At 39.7% G+C, this 18,056-nt stretch overlaps 1 protein-coding gene across 26 annotated transcripts in view; it reads right to left on the bottom strand.

The window, feature by feature from the left end:
- Nucleotides 1–18,056, bottom strand: part of LOC138764018 (sorbin and SH3 domain-containing protein 2-like) — a 555,886-nt gene that overhangs the window by 197,081 nt on the left and 340,749 nt on the right. For 18 of the 26 annotated variants that reach the window (XM_069939455.1, XM_069939471.1, XM_069939465.1 and 15 more), the window contains exons 2-3: nucleotides 17,748–17,946; nucleotides 16,218–16,273 (exon numbers count right to left, since the gene is read on the bottom strand). In XM_069939455.1, coding sequence (XP_069795556.1) covers nucleotides 16,218–16,227 — 10 coding nt within the window. In that variant the 5' untranslated portion in view covers nucleotides 16,228–16,273; nucleotides 17,748–17,946. The remainder of the gene's footprint in view (nucleotides 1–16,217; nucleotides 16,274–17,747; nucleotides 17,947–18,056) is intronic. The other 8 variants (XM_069939294.1, XM_069939275.1, XM_069939352.1 and 5 more) reach the window with 2 other exon arrangements.

The raw sequence follows: 18,056 nt of genomic DNA, 5'->3' as shown, positions 1-18,056 counted from the left end.
TGGATACAGAATGATAATGCAGAATGATGTTACAAACACCAGGGCTGTGAGACATGTGCAGCTGGTCACGTTGTATTAATGGAAAAAGAAAAGCTGAGTCAATATAATTACCCCAATGATTAAAGGACCATTACAACAGTAGCTTTGGTCTTTCTTTTTCATCCATCCTTTCCCCCTACCTCTCCCCTATTATTTGCAAAATTAACTGAGCCCCAGCTACACCTGTTGTTTTGTGCCTATGTGGAGCAAACCATGCTACAGGCCAACATTGACAAAGATCAATCTCTCAACATCTTGAGGGGGGAAAAAAACTCTCGACAGACATTTTCTACAAACCCACCAACTCCCACAGTTTCCTCAACTACACCACTTCACATCCTGTCCCCTGTAAGGATTCTATTCCTTTCTCACAATTCCTGATTTTGTCACATTTGCTCCCAGAACAAAGTCTTGCATGTTGAAAAAAGGCTTACCAGCGGCTAGACTTTGTGAGGAGTTTGATGAGATTCGGTATGTCACCAAAGACACTTAAAAACTTCTACAGGTGTTGCATCACTGAACGGGGAGGTGCCAATGCTCAGGAGAGGAAAAAACTCGAGGGTTGTTAACTCGGCCTGCAATATCATGGGCACCGTCTTCAATCTATCAAGGACATCAACAATAGATGATGTCTTGAGAAAGTAGCCTCTATCCTCAAAGACACTACCACCAAGGTCATCTCTCTTCACTCTGCTATAATTGGGAAAAAAGCTACAGAAGCCTAAAAACAACCACTCAGCAACACAAGGACAGCTTCTTTCCCTCTGCCATCAGATTACTGAATGAACACTGAACCACAGACATCACCTCTCTTTGACCTTTTCTTTTTCTTGCACTATTTTATTTATTTTGAGATGTGGTTTATAGAAACATTTGCACTGTGAATGCTTCAGCAAAATAATGAATTTTGTGTCAGGTTCATGACAATGAATTATGATTCTGTGATCATCTCGGATGTCCTCCTCCTTGAAAATAAATGGCTTCCCCTCCACTATCATCAACATCCCCACTTGCACATCCTCCATTTCCCGCACTGCCCTGTGCCCCGCTGCTGCCCGATGCAACAAGGACAGCATTCCACTTGTTCTCACCTACTACCCCATCAGCCTCTGCATCCAACATGTTTCTGCGATTTCCACCACCTACAACCTGATCCCACCACCAGAAGCATCTTCCCCTTTCTGCCTTCTTCAGGGAGTGCTCCCTCCATGACTCCTTTGTCCACTCATTTCTTCCATTGATTGACCCTCTTGGGTCCTACCTCATTGGTCACAGGAAATGCTACACTTGTGGCTACACCTCCTTGTCACCACCATTCTGGATCCCAAACAGCCGTTTCAAATGAATCTGCAGGGGACATTTATGTTGTGGCCTCCTCTATGTTGGAAAGACTGAACATAGATTGGGAGATTGTTCCGTTAAGCATCTTCACTCTTAACAATAGCAAGGATCTCCCAGTGGCCATCCATTTCAATTCCCTACTCTTTTCCCATGTCTGTCAATGTCCAACTGAGACCGCCCGGAAATTGGAGGAATAACATCTCATATTCTGTCTGGGAACCTTCCAACAAGATTAAAATTCTCTATTTTCTGTCAGCATCTCCTTGTCTATCTGGTTTCCTATACCCTTGTCACCTTTCCTCCAGCTCTGCATTTACAGAGTTACTCCCCTCCCTGATTATTTCTCAGCTTTACTCTCCTGTCCTCTTAACCATATCCATATCCACAAATGGGCTCTTGGCCATTCCCCTATGCTCGTCTCCTGTCCCTCCTTCACCACTTTTTTTATTCAGACCCCTGCCTTCCTTTTCCTCATACTTTGAAGAAGGGGTCAGGCCTGAAACGTTGATGATATATCTTTGCCTCTCTTATGAATGTTGTGGGACCTGCTGTGGTTCTCCAGCAATTTTGTCTATTTATTGCTATTTGCTCATTTCTAGTTCTGATTAAAAAATATTTTCAACATAAAACAGTAACTTTGTCTCTGTTTGCATAGATGCTGCTTCCCCTGCTGAGTGTTTCTAGCACTTTCTGTTTTTAGTTTTATTTCAAAAAAGGTAAAAAAAAACTAGAAAAGTGACTTTAGAGTGACTAGATCTTGTATAGATTGAGCAGAAATACAATGAAACATATGCCAACGTCTGTGTTGATACTTCCAGAGATGTCTTAACTTATACAGCATCTTAAGCTTTCAGGATAATCTCCCAAAAAGACAGACTCCAAAAAATCTGCTCTTTGGAATATTTAACCCTTTCCATTTTTCAAGCAGCTATTGATCTTGCTGTTCTCATGGATTTTGTTTTAAATATCTGCAACAGCGTCAACAGTATATTTGCAACTGTTTTTTATTTTCTCAAGTATCAGGCTTCCATAGAAATAATTGGCAAAAAAGTGTTCGCAAGTCAAAAAGGTGAAACTTTGCCTCAACACATAGAGCATTTATTTACAGTACACACATTCCAGATGTGTAGACATTTAATTATAAATAGAATCATACAGCATGGAAACAGATATTTCGACCCAACTTGCCCACAATGACCAAAATGGCCCAGCCGCACTTGTCTCACCTGCCTAAGCCTGGCCCACATCCCTTCAAATTCATTCTGTCCATTTTTTTTTAAATCTTGATCTAGCACCTGCCTTAGCCACCTCTCAGGCGGCTTTTTCCAGACACACACAACCACCTGTCTTAAAAAAAATTACCCAACCCTCAAGCTCCTGTTAAATCCACCAACACCCACCTTCCAAACCTTCAAACAATGTCATCTGTTACCGAATCTTCTACTCTGAGCAAAAGACTCTCTGCATTCACCCAATCTATTCCTTTTATGATTTTGTGCACCTCTTTGAGATCACTCCTCATCCTCCTGCACTCCAAGGATTAAAGCCCTAGCCTGCTCAACCTCTCCCTCTAGCTCTGCTCTCCCCCCAAAGTCCTGGCAATAATAGTTTTCTCCATAAAATATCCAGAGAAAGGTTTCTGTCTAACCCTCGCTATTTTTATTAATGTTTGACAGGGTGAATCATAGAGAATTGTTTAGATATTCCAGCCTTAGCTAAGTTTTAAAGTGACGGCGCATAGTATTAATGCATTGTATCATGAATTTGAAATTCATTCCATTCATACAATATAATTTGAAAAACCAGAGATGAACTTCTAGTCAATTATATGTTTAAAAGAAAAACAACAAATAAGATTTTTTAACAACTTGGCTTGGAATCAGATACATTTTAAATAGCATAAATGTGACTATCTTGCATGAATCATTATCTTATTAAATGGTTCAATTTTTTTTCTAACGCATGTTGAAAAGTAGTTTCCAGAATGCTATAGGAAAGACTACCAATAAAAAGGAGGAGGAAATTAGAATGAAATGGGAGTATCAGGTTCAATTTGTAGTCAATTTGCTCAACAGCTCCAACATATTTGGTGATATTTTCTCATGTTAGCTCATATTCCAATATCAGTACCACAGAAGATAAGGAAAGTGACAAATTCAAATTCAGCTCAGTAAATATTTTTCTTTGATTTACTAACAAATCATAATAATTCAGCAGATCACTTATATGTTAACATTTGTGTTCCAATTACAATTTTAAAAATTCAGAAAATCTGTAAAATAAATTGACTTTTCCCAAATCAATTTGCAACCATTAATAAGAGGTCATTTTAGATTTGTCAATGCACTCCATCTGCAAGGATTGTCATTACCAATAACACAATTTGGTGTCTATTTTTAACCTCATCATTACACAATTATGCAGCAAGCAAACATTTTCACAGATTATCACATTAATTTAACAGATATAGTGACACTGAAAAACAACTTAGCTTGGGTTTACATCTTATTTTATCATTCTCTTTCTCGCAGCTTGATGTACATGTTTGTTATAAATCTTTTAATTTTCATTGTGTTTGTAACACATATTCAAAGCTGCTTCCCACTGGTAACCTCAGTCTGCTTCCCAATTTATCCTTTAAGTGGGTTTTCAGTTGGTGGTGCAAACATTGTACCATGAGTTATTCCATATTTGTACTTCATTTGTTCAAAAGATTATAAATTGTTTCCCAAAAAATAATTTTCTATTCTTTTAATCCCTTTTCTCCCATTCTCTAAAGGAAAGGTTATCTACTGTGAAAGGGATTAGTTGATTTTGCATCAAATAATAATTTTGGTAGTTGGTAAAGTGGGAACAAGATCTAAACATAAAGATAAAAAATGAAATATGGGAAAAGCTATGCTCCGGAACTATGAGAAATACAATAAACATAAGGTTACACATGATACAATATAATTGGTTACACAGGCTATATATCACGCCCCAAAAGTTAAATAAATGGGACCCAACAATATCAGATAGATGTTTTCGTTCCAAGGAGGAAACTGGAACAATAGTACATGCAATTTGGAGATGTGAGAAAGTGGAAAAGTTTTGGGAAGATCTAAATCAGGAATTAAATAAAATCACAAAAAGCAACATACCAAAAAATCCAGAGATCTTTCTTCTAAGCAATATAAGAAGTAAAGAATTAGGCCTCAAACTGGATGAAGCGCAAGAAAGATTTATTATGATAGCCTTAGCTGTAGCAAAAAAAAAGTATAATGTCAACCTGGAAATCAGAAGAGAGCCTGAGAGTACAGCAATGGTACATAGAAATGAATAAATATATTCCATTGGAAAAAATAACATATAATTAAAAAAATAAAGTCACATTATTCGAACAAATTTGGGAACCGTACATGGAACACAACAGAGGGCCTACCGTGGACCTCGACCCCCTAAAATGATAGAATGAGAAGAAGATGAAATGAACTGACCCAGTGTGTAAAAGTAGATGACACAATTTTCTTGTTTACTTTCATTGTGTGATGACATTGTTTAATGGGTTTATTTTATTGTATATGTTGAACGTTTAATGGGTAGGGAGGGGGGTGGGAAGGAGGGAGGGAAAGGAGGGGGGAAAAAGACTGTGTATAATCAAGAGGGAAATGTTTGTGTGTATTTTGGTTAATATGGTTCATTGTGTGAAAAATAAAAAATTATATATTAAAAAAAATAACTGATCAGAATTTTTCAGGCATCGAATAGATCACTTTAGGTTTATACTAGTTAGTTGCTACATTCAGTGTTGCTTGGGTTGTTGCTCTGGCAATTGTGTTTGAATCTATTTCCACGCAATTGGGTTTTATAACATTGCATGCTAATGAAATAAAATTCATCAAGTTCTCTTGACATATGTACCAATGCATAATGAGTAAATTTAGAATGAAAACATTTACCCTACCATTATAACCAGGTATTATTGTAGCTTCAATTGCACATGCTATTAAAGTTTGTGCTGTTTCATTGGAATGCTGGATCCAAATTCCTGGGTTGAATAATTGGAGCTTCTTCTTTTACTTCCAGGTTATGTAATGGCACACCAGATGAAGTCAGAGAGTTTAAGAATTGAACAGAAAAATATACATTTTGGCCATAAGTTTATAATCTTGTAATATTTTTCCTTTTCACTTCCCTAACCAATGTTGCCTGCTGCAGTCCCCACATTCGTCAAATTTAAAGGAAGTCCAAAAATGTCCAGTTTTCCTCCCTGTCAAAAATGTTAAAGCAATGTCTTGCAATGTCAGTTAGAGCTGTGTCCATGTATTCTCTTAAAACTTTAGCCAGAATTAGGAAAATTTTTCCCGTTTCATCCAGATACATCCAAAAAAATATATTTTTGATCATTGTAAAGAGCCTCTGTATCCAAGGCATTTCTTTGGTGTCTCACTAAAGTTGTTTTTTTGTCTAAGTGGTTGAACTCAAAGCTCACAGAACTCCCACAGAAACTTGATGCACAATTTTTCAGTTCATTTTGTGATTCAGTTACACCAAAGGTACGTAAGTTATATCCATCCAAATAATTAATACCTCAAAGATAGATTTAAAAAACCTCATCCATTATCAAGTGGTAATATTTAAAATAGACCCACTTTGAATGTTGGAAGGCTTCCTGTGGGGGTTTTAGTAAAACGAAGAGTGTGGTGCTCATTCTTGTGCTTCATCTAACTAGAATGCAAAATTTCTGATTTCTCGGTTTTTCATGACTCAGCTATATGATTGCTCAAAGATTATTAAAATTACATTTCTGAACATGAATTACATAGCAATAGAAATATATTTAAATCTTGGAGGAATGAGGTTTGGGCTTAAAATAGAGTTTAAAAAATACAAGATATTTAGTTGGAAGGTATTAAGTATGCTCAGGAACTTCTCAGGATTCTCAGGAACTTCTGGTTCACAACCATTAAACTTAAAATAAGGTTAGTTCCCTGCTAGAATATAATAGAAGGAAAACAGCAGGCCTGGCTCCTGAGTTAACTTTACTCAGGTTATTTAAAAATCCATTTGAAAATGCTCCACTGCTAGAACAAGATAGAAAGGGTCTAGCCTTTTAGGTATGCCCTTGGTTTAATCATTTTAGTTGAATACGCATGATCAGACATGGTACGTCTAGATGACTTCCTTCATCTTCATTCACAACTCAATTGAGAGTTACAAATATCATAAGTGGGATACTTTAAGATCAAAACGGCTGTCATCTCTGAAGAAGATTTAAAACAGTTCAGTTTTGGATTTAATTTTAAAATGTTCACAACTTGTGCAGTAAATAAAATTAAAATTATGCTAGAAAGTAGAAGCTTTTCCTTGTCAACTAGAACATTAGCTCATGTGGATAATTAGTAAGGCTAGGCAGTTACTGGAAATTTCCAAAATATTCCATTTTTATTTCATATTTTCTTCAACCATGGTTGCTTTGAGGATGAGCAGTTACCAGTTCAGTTTCCTAGGACAAAGTTTGTTTACAAAGCCATCAATGGACTAGCTCCCTCCTACATCACCAATCTCCTAACGCCCTACTCCACTTCAAGACCCCTCAGATCAGCCAATTTAGGACATTTGGTTGATCCACGCTCAAATCACAAACTTGGGAGATCGTGCTTTCGCCATAACGGCCCCCAAACTGTGGAACAACATTCCTCCCTCCATCAAATCAGCCCCCTCCTTTAACTCTTAAATCCAGACTGAAGTTGTAGTTTTACTTGCATGTTTTTGGAAGATGATTGTTATCATGATGTATGTACAATTCTAAATCTTGGGTATCCATTTTATACTGCATTTAAGTTCATTTATTTATGATCTGTACAGCACTTTGGTCAATGTGAGCTATTTTAAATGTGCTAATATAAATAAACTAAACTAAGGTGTCAGATAAAATTGGAAATTGGTCAACCTGCTGAAGAATCTCCAAGGTATTTGCTCAATTACTGAAATTCGTCCAATAAATCACAGTTTTGTAATGATGACAGCAGCTTGATGTTGGTCACATTGGAATAATTGATATAAACTATCTATTTTTTTTAATATAAATGTCTTCGATACTTGGTATCAGGCATGAAAAATTTTATCTTTGTATTGATGCTAAGCTTGTCGAATGGAAGTAATTGCAAGACATGGCATGAACTCAAAGCCAGTCATGTGCCACATTCTCCTCCTCGTAGACTTATTTCAAATTCTGTTTCAAGTTGGACTTATGCTACAATTATAGTATCATCACACAATAACCTCAGTTGTAATGTGAAGGCACCATTAGATCCAGTGTTCATTTCTATTTTATATTAAATATATGGATTTGTGATCACTAAAACATGCCTAATATGTGATATTGGGGCAGAGTAGAGTCTGGATCAACTTTGTGGAAAGAGAGCGTCGATTGGGCACTGGCAGTCACTAGGCCCTTTCAAACTGCAGCACCCAGGTAGCCCTCCTGGGACCCTGGTGCGATTTCTGGGTCTTGGGTGCAGAATGCACCTTTCAAATCGAAGACGGACCTGCCTGCTAAATCACCAGCCTGCCGATTTAAGGGGATCCTGCCCCCGCGATGATGCAGTGAATGACGCGTCACACGCTCACCAGAAGTTCATGATGTTCAGATGCTGGTGATGACATCATTGGAGTAAGCGGGGGCAGCCATTTTTGTTTTCAAATCGGCCATGGAGGAGACCTGGGTAAATTTAATTGAGTTCTCTGGCCACCTCTGAGGTAGGTCAGGAACTCGGTTGGACGCTTTCAAATTGCCATGTAACTGGGGTGCTAACCGTGAAAATTGTCCAGTTAACCCCATTTTACATGGCAGTTTGAAAGGGCCTAATGGAACATAGCAATCAGTTTGACACTAAATCTAGGATGCTAAGTTGCATTCAGTTAACTTCATGAAAATATTGATTGGAGACGTCACTGAAAGTGGTTCTTTATAAGAACGTCTCATTTGTAGAAAATAGTTGATGTTAAATTTTATGCTCTCAGATAGAAATCTAATGATATACCATGCCCACATTTCCTACTTGCAGCATCCACAGAAGGCAATAGATCATCAATGTTTTGGGCCATCAAAATCAGAATTTAACATAACAATTACAGCACGGAAACAGGCCATTAGGCCCTTCTAGTCCGCACCGAACCAAACACCCCTTTCTAGTCCCACCTCCCTGCACAATGCCCATAACCCTCCATCTTCTTCTCATCCATATACCTGTCCAACCTTTTCTTAAATAATACAATTGACTCCGCCGCCACTATTTCTCCCGGAAGATCATTCCACACAGCTACCACTCTCTGAGTAAAGAAGTTCCCCCTCATGTTACCTCTAAACCTCTGCCCCTTAATTCTTAACTCATGTCCTCTTGTTTTAAACTTTCCTCCTCTTAACAGAAATAGTCTATCCACATCCATTTTGTCTATCCCTTTCATAATCTTAAATACTTCTATCAAATCCCCTCTCAACCTTCTACGCTCCAAAGAATAAAGACCCAATCTGTCCAATCTCTCCCCATACTCCAGATGCTTAAACCCAGGCAACATTCTGGTAAACCTTCTCTGCACTCTCTCCACTCTGTTTATATCCTTCCTATAATTAGGCGACCAGAACTGCACACAGAACTCCAAATTAGGCCGCACCAACGTCTTATACAATCTCAACATCACCTCCCAACTCCTATATTCCATGCAATGATTGATAAAGGCCAGCATACTAAAAGCCTTCTTCACCACCCTATTCACGTGAGTTTCTACCTTCAGGGAACGATGTACCGTTACTCCTAAATCTTTCTGCTCTTCTGTATTCCTCAATGCTCTCCCATTTACCACATATGTCCTATTCTGATTCTTCTTACCAAAATGAAGCACCTCACACTTATCAGCATTAAATTCCATCTGCCATTTTTCAGCCCACTTTTCTAAGCAGCCCAAATCCCTCTGCAATCCTTGAAAACCTTCTTCATTATCCACTATTCCACCTATCTTAGTATCGTCTGCATATTTACTAATCCAATTCACCACCCCATCATCTAGATCATTAATGTATATAACGAACAACAATGGGCCCAATACAGATCCTTGAGGCACACCACTGGTCACCGGCCTCCAACCTGACAGACAATTATCCACTACCACTCTCTGGCCTCTCCCTTTCAGCCAATGTTCAATCCATTTGACTATCTCAAAATTTATACCTAAATACTGCACCTTCCTAACTAACCTTCCATGTGGTACCTTATCGAAAGCCTTACTGAAGTCCATATAGACAACATCCACTGCGCTACCCTCATCCACATTCCTAGTCACCTCTTCAAAAAATTCAATCAGATTGGTCAAACATGACCTTCCTCCCACAAATCCATGTTGAGTGCTCCTGTTCAGACCCTGTCTATCCAGATGTTTATAAGTACTATCTCTAAGAATTTTCTCCATTAATTTACCTACCACAGACGTCAAACTTACAGGCCGATAGTTGCCAGGCTTCCTCCTTGAACCCTTTTTAAATAACGGAACCACATGCGCAATGCGCCAATCCTCCGGCACTATCCCCATATCTAAAGACATTTGAAAAATTACCGCCAGAGCCTCTGCTATTTCCTCCTTCACTTCTCTCAATGTCCTGGGGAAGATCCCGTCTGGTCCCGGAGACTTATCCACCTTTATATTCTTCAAAAGCCTTAAAACTACACGTTTGTAATCTCTATATTCCCCATATTTACCCAATTTGCTTTTTTTTATCCCACATCTCCCAATATCCTTCTCCTTAGTGAATACCGAAGAAAAGAAACTGTTCAATATTTCCCCCATTTCTCTAGGTTCCACACACAGTTTTCCACTCTGATTTTCTAAGGGACCAATTTTGTCTCTAGCTTTCCTCTTACCATTAACATATTTGTAGAACTCTTTTGGATTAGTTTTCACCCTGCTTGCCATAGTTTTCTCGTACCTTCTTTTAGCTTTCCTAATTCCTCTCTTAAGATTCCTCTTACATTCAATGTATCTTTCAAACATCTCCTTAACTCCATGCTTCTTATATCTAATGTACGCCTCCCTTTTTCTTCGAACCAAGTTTCCAATATTCCTTGAAAACCACGGCTCTCTCAAACCTTTTGCCCCTCCTTTTAACCTAACAGGAACATTAAGCTTTTGCACTCTCAAAATCTGATCTTTAAAAGACTTCCATCTCTCTACTACATCCTGCCCATAAAACAAATTGTCCCAATGCACACCCTGCAAGTCCTTTCGCATCTCCTCAAATCTAGCTTTTCCCCAATCAAAAACCTCAATCCTTGGCCCTGATTTCTCTCTTTCCATAATGACATTGAAGCTGATGGCATTATGATCACTGGACCCGAAGTGCTCGCCAACACTAACCTCCGTCACTTGACCCATCCCATTTGCCAACAGTAGATCTAACACTGCTCCTTCTCTGGTCGGCACCTCTACATATTGTTGTAAAAAACTATCTTGCACACATTTCACAAACTCTAACCCATCCATTCCTTTCACAGAATGTGTTTCCCAATCTATATGTGGAAAATTAAAATCTCCCATAATTACAACCCTGTGCTTATCACAAATATCTACTATCTCCCTACAGATTTGCTCCTCTAGGTCTCGGTCCCCTCCGGGTGGTCTATAATACACCCCTACAAGTGTAACCTCTCCTTTCCTACTCCTCAGTTCCACCCAAATAGCCTCCGTGGATGTGCCCTCTAATCTATCCTTCCTAGGCACCGCTGTAATATTTTCCCTGACAAGCAATGCAACCCCACCTCCTCTTGCCCCTCCGACTCTATCACACCTAAAACAACGAAACCCAGGGATATTCAGTTGCCAATCACATCCCTCCTGCAACCATGTCTCACTAATCGCTACCACATCATACTTCCAAGTATCAATCCACACCTTCAGCTCATCCACCTTTTTTACAATACTCCTGGCATTAAAATATATGAATTTCAGGGATTTCCCATTTTTTAATCCCTGTTTTCCCTCATCTTTAAGAACAACATTATTTACTTTTCCTGCCAATTGCCCTTCATCTTCTTCCAGAGCATTTCCCTTCTCTATCACCTGCCCATCCATATTCAAATACTTACTACAAACTTTCATTGTTTGCATTCTAACCTTCTCCTTACTGCTCTGTACTATTTTGTTCCCTCCCCCCAACCATTCTAGTTTAAAGGATCCTGAGTAGCCCTAGCAAATACCTCTGCCAGGATTCTGGTCCCCCTGGGATTTAAGTGTAACCCGTCCTTACTGTACAGGTCACATCTCCCCCAAAAAAGGTCCCAGTTATCCAGAAACTTAAAACCCTGCCCCTTACTCCACCCCTTCAGCCACGTGTTAATCCTCCACCTCATTCTATTTCTATTCACACTGTCACGTGGCACAGGGAGTAATCCAGAGATTACCCCCTTTGCGGTCCTTCTTTTTAACTCCCTACCTAACTGCCTGTACTCACTTTTTAGGACCTCTTCTCTAATTCTCCCTATGTCATTGGTACCTACATGTACCACGACCTCTGGCTCCTGTCCCTCCCACTTTAGGATATCTGGGACACGAGCAGCAACATCTCGGACCCTGGCACCAGGGAGGCAAACCACCATCCGGTTCTCCTTGCTGCGTCCGCAGAATCCCCTATCCGTCCTCTTAACTATGGAGTCTCCTACCACAATTGCCCTCCTCTTCCTTTCCCTCCCTTTCTGAGCTACAGGGGCCGACCTCGTGCCGGAGGCACAGCCACTGTCACTCCCCCCAACCTTGATGTCCCCCTCAACAGTGCTCAAAGAGGCGTACTTATTGCTGAGGGTTACATTCACAGGGCTCGTCTCTGGCACCTTACTTTCTTTTGTCCCTCTCCTAACAGTAACCCACCTTTCATCCTCCCATGGCCCTGGCGTGACAACCTGGCTGTAACTCCTGTCTATGACTACCTCTGTTTCAACATTGTTCTTGTTCTTCTGTGGCAGCATTACAGTGCAAATATTGCTATGAAATTGTATATAAAACTTCCAACAGTGTTTTCAATGGTTCTCTCATATTATGTCCGATTTAAGTTTAGAAAAAATTAGATATCGTGTATTTGATTCATCGGTGAAATTTGAAGATACATGATGACCTTTTATGTCTTATTTTCGTTTGATGTAAATGTTTTTAATGTGATTAGATGTATTCACTATAGTCTTACTTTTGTTTTCTGATTTGCGGTATGAATCAAAAGCTACAAAATATATGAGACCCTCAGGATAAGCTGTTCAGATGTTTTTTGGATTTTTTAAAAATAGAGTATATGTACATTCATACACACACACACATACATAATATTTTTGATGTCTTTTCTGTTTTCATCCAGTGCAATGGAGGGAGGACTGGATACTGAGGAATAGACAAGTAGTCAAATTTTGGAATGACGTAGAAATTATAGGGTAGTTGTTATGGGAGACATCAACTTCCCAAATATTGGTACACCTTGATTGCAAGAGGGATTGATGGGGCAGAATTTGTCTGGTGTGTCCAAGGTGGGTTCCTGACACAGTATGTGAACCAGCCAATGAGAGGAGAGGCCAATGTGAATCTAGTACTGGGTAATGAACCTGGTAAGGTGACAAACCTCTGAGCTTTAGCATAGTTATGGACAAGGATAAAAGCAGACAAAATGGGAGGCATTTAATTGGGGAAAGGCTCATTACAATGGGATGATGCAGGAACTAGGGGAGTAAGCTGGGAAAACATTGCTTCAATGTTTAGGGACCATGTGCAGAGGGATCTGGATAGGTTTGTCCCACTGAGACAGGAAAAAGATGGTAGGATAAGGGAATTGTGGTTGACAAAACGCTGATGCGGCTAGTTAAGGTGAAGAAGAAAACAAAAAACTGGAAGGGTTCATGAGAAGTATATGGTAAGGGGACACGAGAAGACCTTGGCAAGTAGGATTGAGGAGAACCCCAAGGCTTTCTATGAGTATGTAAAGATGACGAGAGTGAAGGTAGGGCCACTTAAGGATAAAGGAGGCAACATGTGCCTGGAGGTAGAGGAGGTCGGAAAGGTCATAAATCAATACCTTGGTTCAGTATTCACCAGAGAAAAGGACCTTGGTCAAGATAAGGTCAGAATAGAACAAGCTTCTGTGCTAGAGCATGTTGAGATTAAGAAAGAGGGAGTGATGGATCTTCTTAAAAACTTTAAGATTGATAATCCCCAGGGGCAGCTGCGATATAGCCCAGGTTGCTATTATAAGGGAGGAAAGAGATAGGTGAGATGTTGGTGATGATCTTTGCCTCCTCCTTGGCCACAGGGGAGATGCTGGAGGATTGGAGAATGGCAAATGTGGTTCCATTGTTTAAAAAAAAAAGGTAATAGGGAATCCAGGGAATTATAGACCAGTGAGTCTTACATCAGTGGTGTGCAAACTACTGGAGAGGATTCTTAAGGATTTCTGAGCATTTGGAGAAGTAGTCTTCTTAGGGATATTCAGCATGGCTTTGTGAGGGGAAGGTTGTGCCTCACAAGCCTAATTGAGTTTTTTTGAGATAACAAAAGAAATTGATGAAAGGAAGGTGGTAGATGTGGTGTACAGTATATGGATTTTAGTAAGGGATTTGATATGGTTCCCCATGAGACTCATTGAGAAAGTCATGAGGCATGGAATCCATGGAACCCTGGCTGTGTGGATTCAGAATTCAGAATTAGCTTGCCTGTACAAAGTAGAGTAGTAGTAGTGGATGGAACATATTCTGCCTGAAGGTCAGTGACTAGTGAGCTCCTCGGGGATCTGTTCTGGGACCCTTGCTCCTTGTGATTATTATAAATGGCCAAGATGAAGAAGCGGAAAGATGGGTTAGTAAGTATGCAGATAATACAAGGTTGGCGGAGTTACAGATAGTGTTGAAGGTTGTTGTATGTTATAAAAGGATATAGGCAGGATGCAAAGTTGGGCAGAGAAGTGGCAGATAGAGTTCAATCTGGATAAGTATGAGGTGATACATTTTGGAAGGTTAAACCTGAAGGTTGAGTACAGGGTCAATGGATGGATACTTAACAGAAGGGAAGAAAAAAAGGACATTTGGGTCTAAAACATCTCTCAAGGTTGCCATGCAGGTTGACATGATAGGTAAGGTTTATTAGATGCTGGGCTTCATGAATAGGGGATTGAGTTCAAGAGTTGAGAGGTCATGTTGCAACTCTACAAATCTCTGGTGAGACCACACTCAGAATATTGTGTTCAGTTCTGGTTTTCTTGTTTCAGAGGGATGTGGAAGCTGTGGAGAGGATGCAGAGGAAATTTACCAGGATGTAGCCTGGATTGGAGAATGTATCTTTTGATGCAAGATTAGCAGAGCTAGGGCTTTTCTCTTTGCAGCATAAAAGGATGAGAGGTGACTTAATAGAAGTCTACAAGATTATGAGAGACATAGATAAGATGAACATCCTGCACCTTTTTTCCCCAGTGTGGGAGCAGAAAACACAAGAGGAAATCTGCACAAAGTGAAGGGAGGAAAGTTTAGGGGAGACGTCAGAGGTTTTTTTTAAAACACAGAGAGTTGTGGGTGCCTGGATTGCCTTGCCAGGGCTGGTGATGGAAGCTAAAATGTTAGGGGTGTTTAAGAGACTAAGACAGGCACATGGATGAAAGAAAAATAGAGGGTTAAAAGGTTTAGTTTCGTTATAAATTTTGGTCGGAATATAAAGATTGGCACTGTACTAAGCTATAGTGTTCTATGTTTTATCACTTAGTTTATACTTGGTTGAAATATAATCACTGCATGACAATTATTTTGCATTTTAAGTCACAGAAGTAATGAAAAATCTCATTAGTTTTAGCCACTTTTGATGTGTGCTAAAGCAGAACCATTAAAACAAACAAAAAAAAAAGACAATTTTATGCAAGTAATACGAGAAAAATAATCAATCTATGAAGAATGAATGTGCAAAGATTCTAAATGTTAGTAATACCCTAGAGGGAAGTATATCCTATATCGATGGTGGGCGTGGGGGCAAAAATAATGAAGGGTAATTGGCATGCAGTCAGACTGAGCGTGGTGGTGGGGGTTGGGGGTGGGAGAAGTGATCAAGCAAGCCTCCAGTCAGGAGAAATTGAAAGCCTCAGCAAAAGCTGGCTTAGAATAAATGTGGATGGTGTGCTAATGAAATAAAAGCTGACGAGCAGTGGGGTTTTGGACAATCTGTACAGCAGCAGCACATCCTCAGTTGACCGAATGGGAGGGATCTATGTATATGTATAAAGAGGAAATGGAACAGTGGACAGTGCTGTTATATTCCCACAGGTGCACAGCCTACTAATGCCATGACCACATTGGTGAGGCATCTCAGGATAGTCTATGGCCTTGGAACTATAGCCCCGCAAAATGGCACAGGAGAGCAGAGGTTAAAATTATGGTGGCATTTAATAGGAGGAGGAACAAAATGAGGCTAAAACATATTAATGGAAACATAGTTTTGAAGAAATTCAATTTAAGTAGTTACTTCCAAATGATTTTTAACCTTGTGTTTGCTTCAATCTCTTACAAGAAAACATAAATTTGGACATAAATGGTTGAATGCAGCAAGTTACTGCGAACTGGTACTCAAAACTAAAATTAAAGATTGTAAAAATTATGTAATTGCTCTTAGTTTACAAATTCATGTTTAAACCAAGACTTTCGTACACAAAATGTACTGAATTATCACATTATAGGAATCATCTTACCTTAATTTAATTTTCAAGAAATTTCCTTTGCATCATAAAACACCCTAAAGTATTGGTAAATGCAAACAAATACATTCAACCTTTGCTTTGAGAGTACAGTACATACCTGTATTCATGACGGCAAGTGGAGGTCCTGTCTTATGCTGGAAAATTCAGGTTATTCTGAAAAATAAATAGAATGCAGCTGTTTTACTGGAGTTGAGAACAAGCCTTCACCAAACATGGCAATGTGAAAGAATACAAGGATCCTTCAGTGATTTGTAACAGCAAACTCTTGGATCATTCATTCTGAAAACCCTCCTACTTGAAGGAAATGCATTTGAGCCTTACTTAATCAACAGTGCCCAAAATCTAAGCTATTTCATGGCAATATTCCAGAGACCAATGCATATAAACAGGCTCAGACTAATTGCACATTATTTTATCTGATAACAGAAAAACAACCCTAGCTGTGCAGCCATGCACTTATTGACTGCATGCAACCACTTATAACTGAAAAAGTGCAGCTTTGCCATTGGTGTACACCCAAGCGCGGAGATGCGTTTTCTTGTGGAGATGCTCCTCCACCTACTGTCCAATCATTATGTCTGACATCACGTACAGGTTAAATCACCTTGATTTAGAACAGGGCCATCAGTGTTTTATTTTACATTGGAGAACCATGTAGGTCTGTGCCCAAGATGATGGTGACCATGCTTGGCAGTCTAGACCACGAGGGTTTCAGGCTCCAGGGGGAACAGTGGACCTGCACGAGGTACCAGAGTGGGAGAACACAAGAAAAAGAAGCCGGGTGAAGATCCTACAAGGTAGGAGACCAGCAAGGGGCTTAGCAGTTGAAGAACTCAAACCAGCGGGCAGCTCATGAGAACCAGGTATAGGGAGTGGGATTTGTGAAGGTGTTGATGGCAAGCATTGATCCTGAAAGACCTTTGGTGTTAAGAACTTGCTAATTGTATCAGGGGTTCGAAACCTGAAGCCAAGGTCTTGCATGCATGGAGCACAGTTAGAATGAACAAGGAGCTTTACGGCTATGGAGGATCCAGGAGCACAGGAGCCAGTGGTATCAGAGGAGGTGACAGAATGAATCCATGGACATTCAATGTCCCTGAAAGGATTCTCTTTTGCTTCTCTTTCTCTTTTTGCGAATGGTGCTGGATTAGTGGTGCCTCTTCATGTGCCATATGGTCAAACAAAAGAAAACAAATCTTGTGTACTTATGTACATGACAACAAAGGAATCTTGAAAGATTCAGTCAGTGCATTTTATCCTCTAATGAATCCATTAGATGCTGAAAGGGTGTAAAGGAGGAAAAAAAACTTGCAAGAGAATGCACAAGGCTGCAAACATTAGGTGTCCTTATGATACATTTTTTGCATGTTCCTCCTGAGAAGCAACTAAAATGGCTGAACAGATCACGGGCAAAATAATGACTGGAAACAGTTACCTCTGAGGATAGGAACAGCAGAAATGGGGGAAAGGGAGGCACATCAGAAGAGGAAAGAGGGCGAAAGTTTGGTGCTTGGGGTAAGAATGGAAGGATGGGTGGGCACGATTACAGCATTAGCAGACTCAAGCGTTGGGCTATCAAGGCTCCTTTTGTCAGAGGTTATGAAGAAAATATTCCAAAAATACTTACATTCAAGATTTATCTTTCAAACTCAGTGTTCTTTGGGAGAATAGATGCAGCTGTGTATTTTGCTTTCTCTCTGATATTTAGAGTTACACAGAATGGAAATAGGCCGTTTGGTCCAAGTTCCCCTCTGAGCTGGTCCTATTTGTCTGTACTTGGCTCATATCCCGCTAATCTTCTCTGATCCTATTCCGCTCAATTCTTTCTATGACAATTACAGATTAGATGCAAGTAATTTTTTGCGAGTCTTGTTCGTGTTTTATCAGAAACTTAACCCACCTAATTATAAAAGGAATTTGTGGCATTAAGAGAGAG

This window comes from Narcine bancroftii, chromosome 1 (assembly GCF_036971445.1).
Source record: "Narcine bancroftii isolate sNarBan1 chromosome 1, sNarBan1.hap1, whole genome shotgun sequence".
Classification (NCBI taxonomy): Eukaryota; Metazoa; Chordata; class Chondrichthyes; order Torpediniformes; family Narcinidae; genus Narcine; species Narcine bancroftii.
This window is presented reverse-complemented; position numbering and strand designations above follow the sequence as displayed.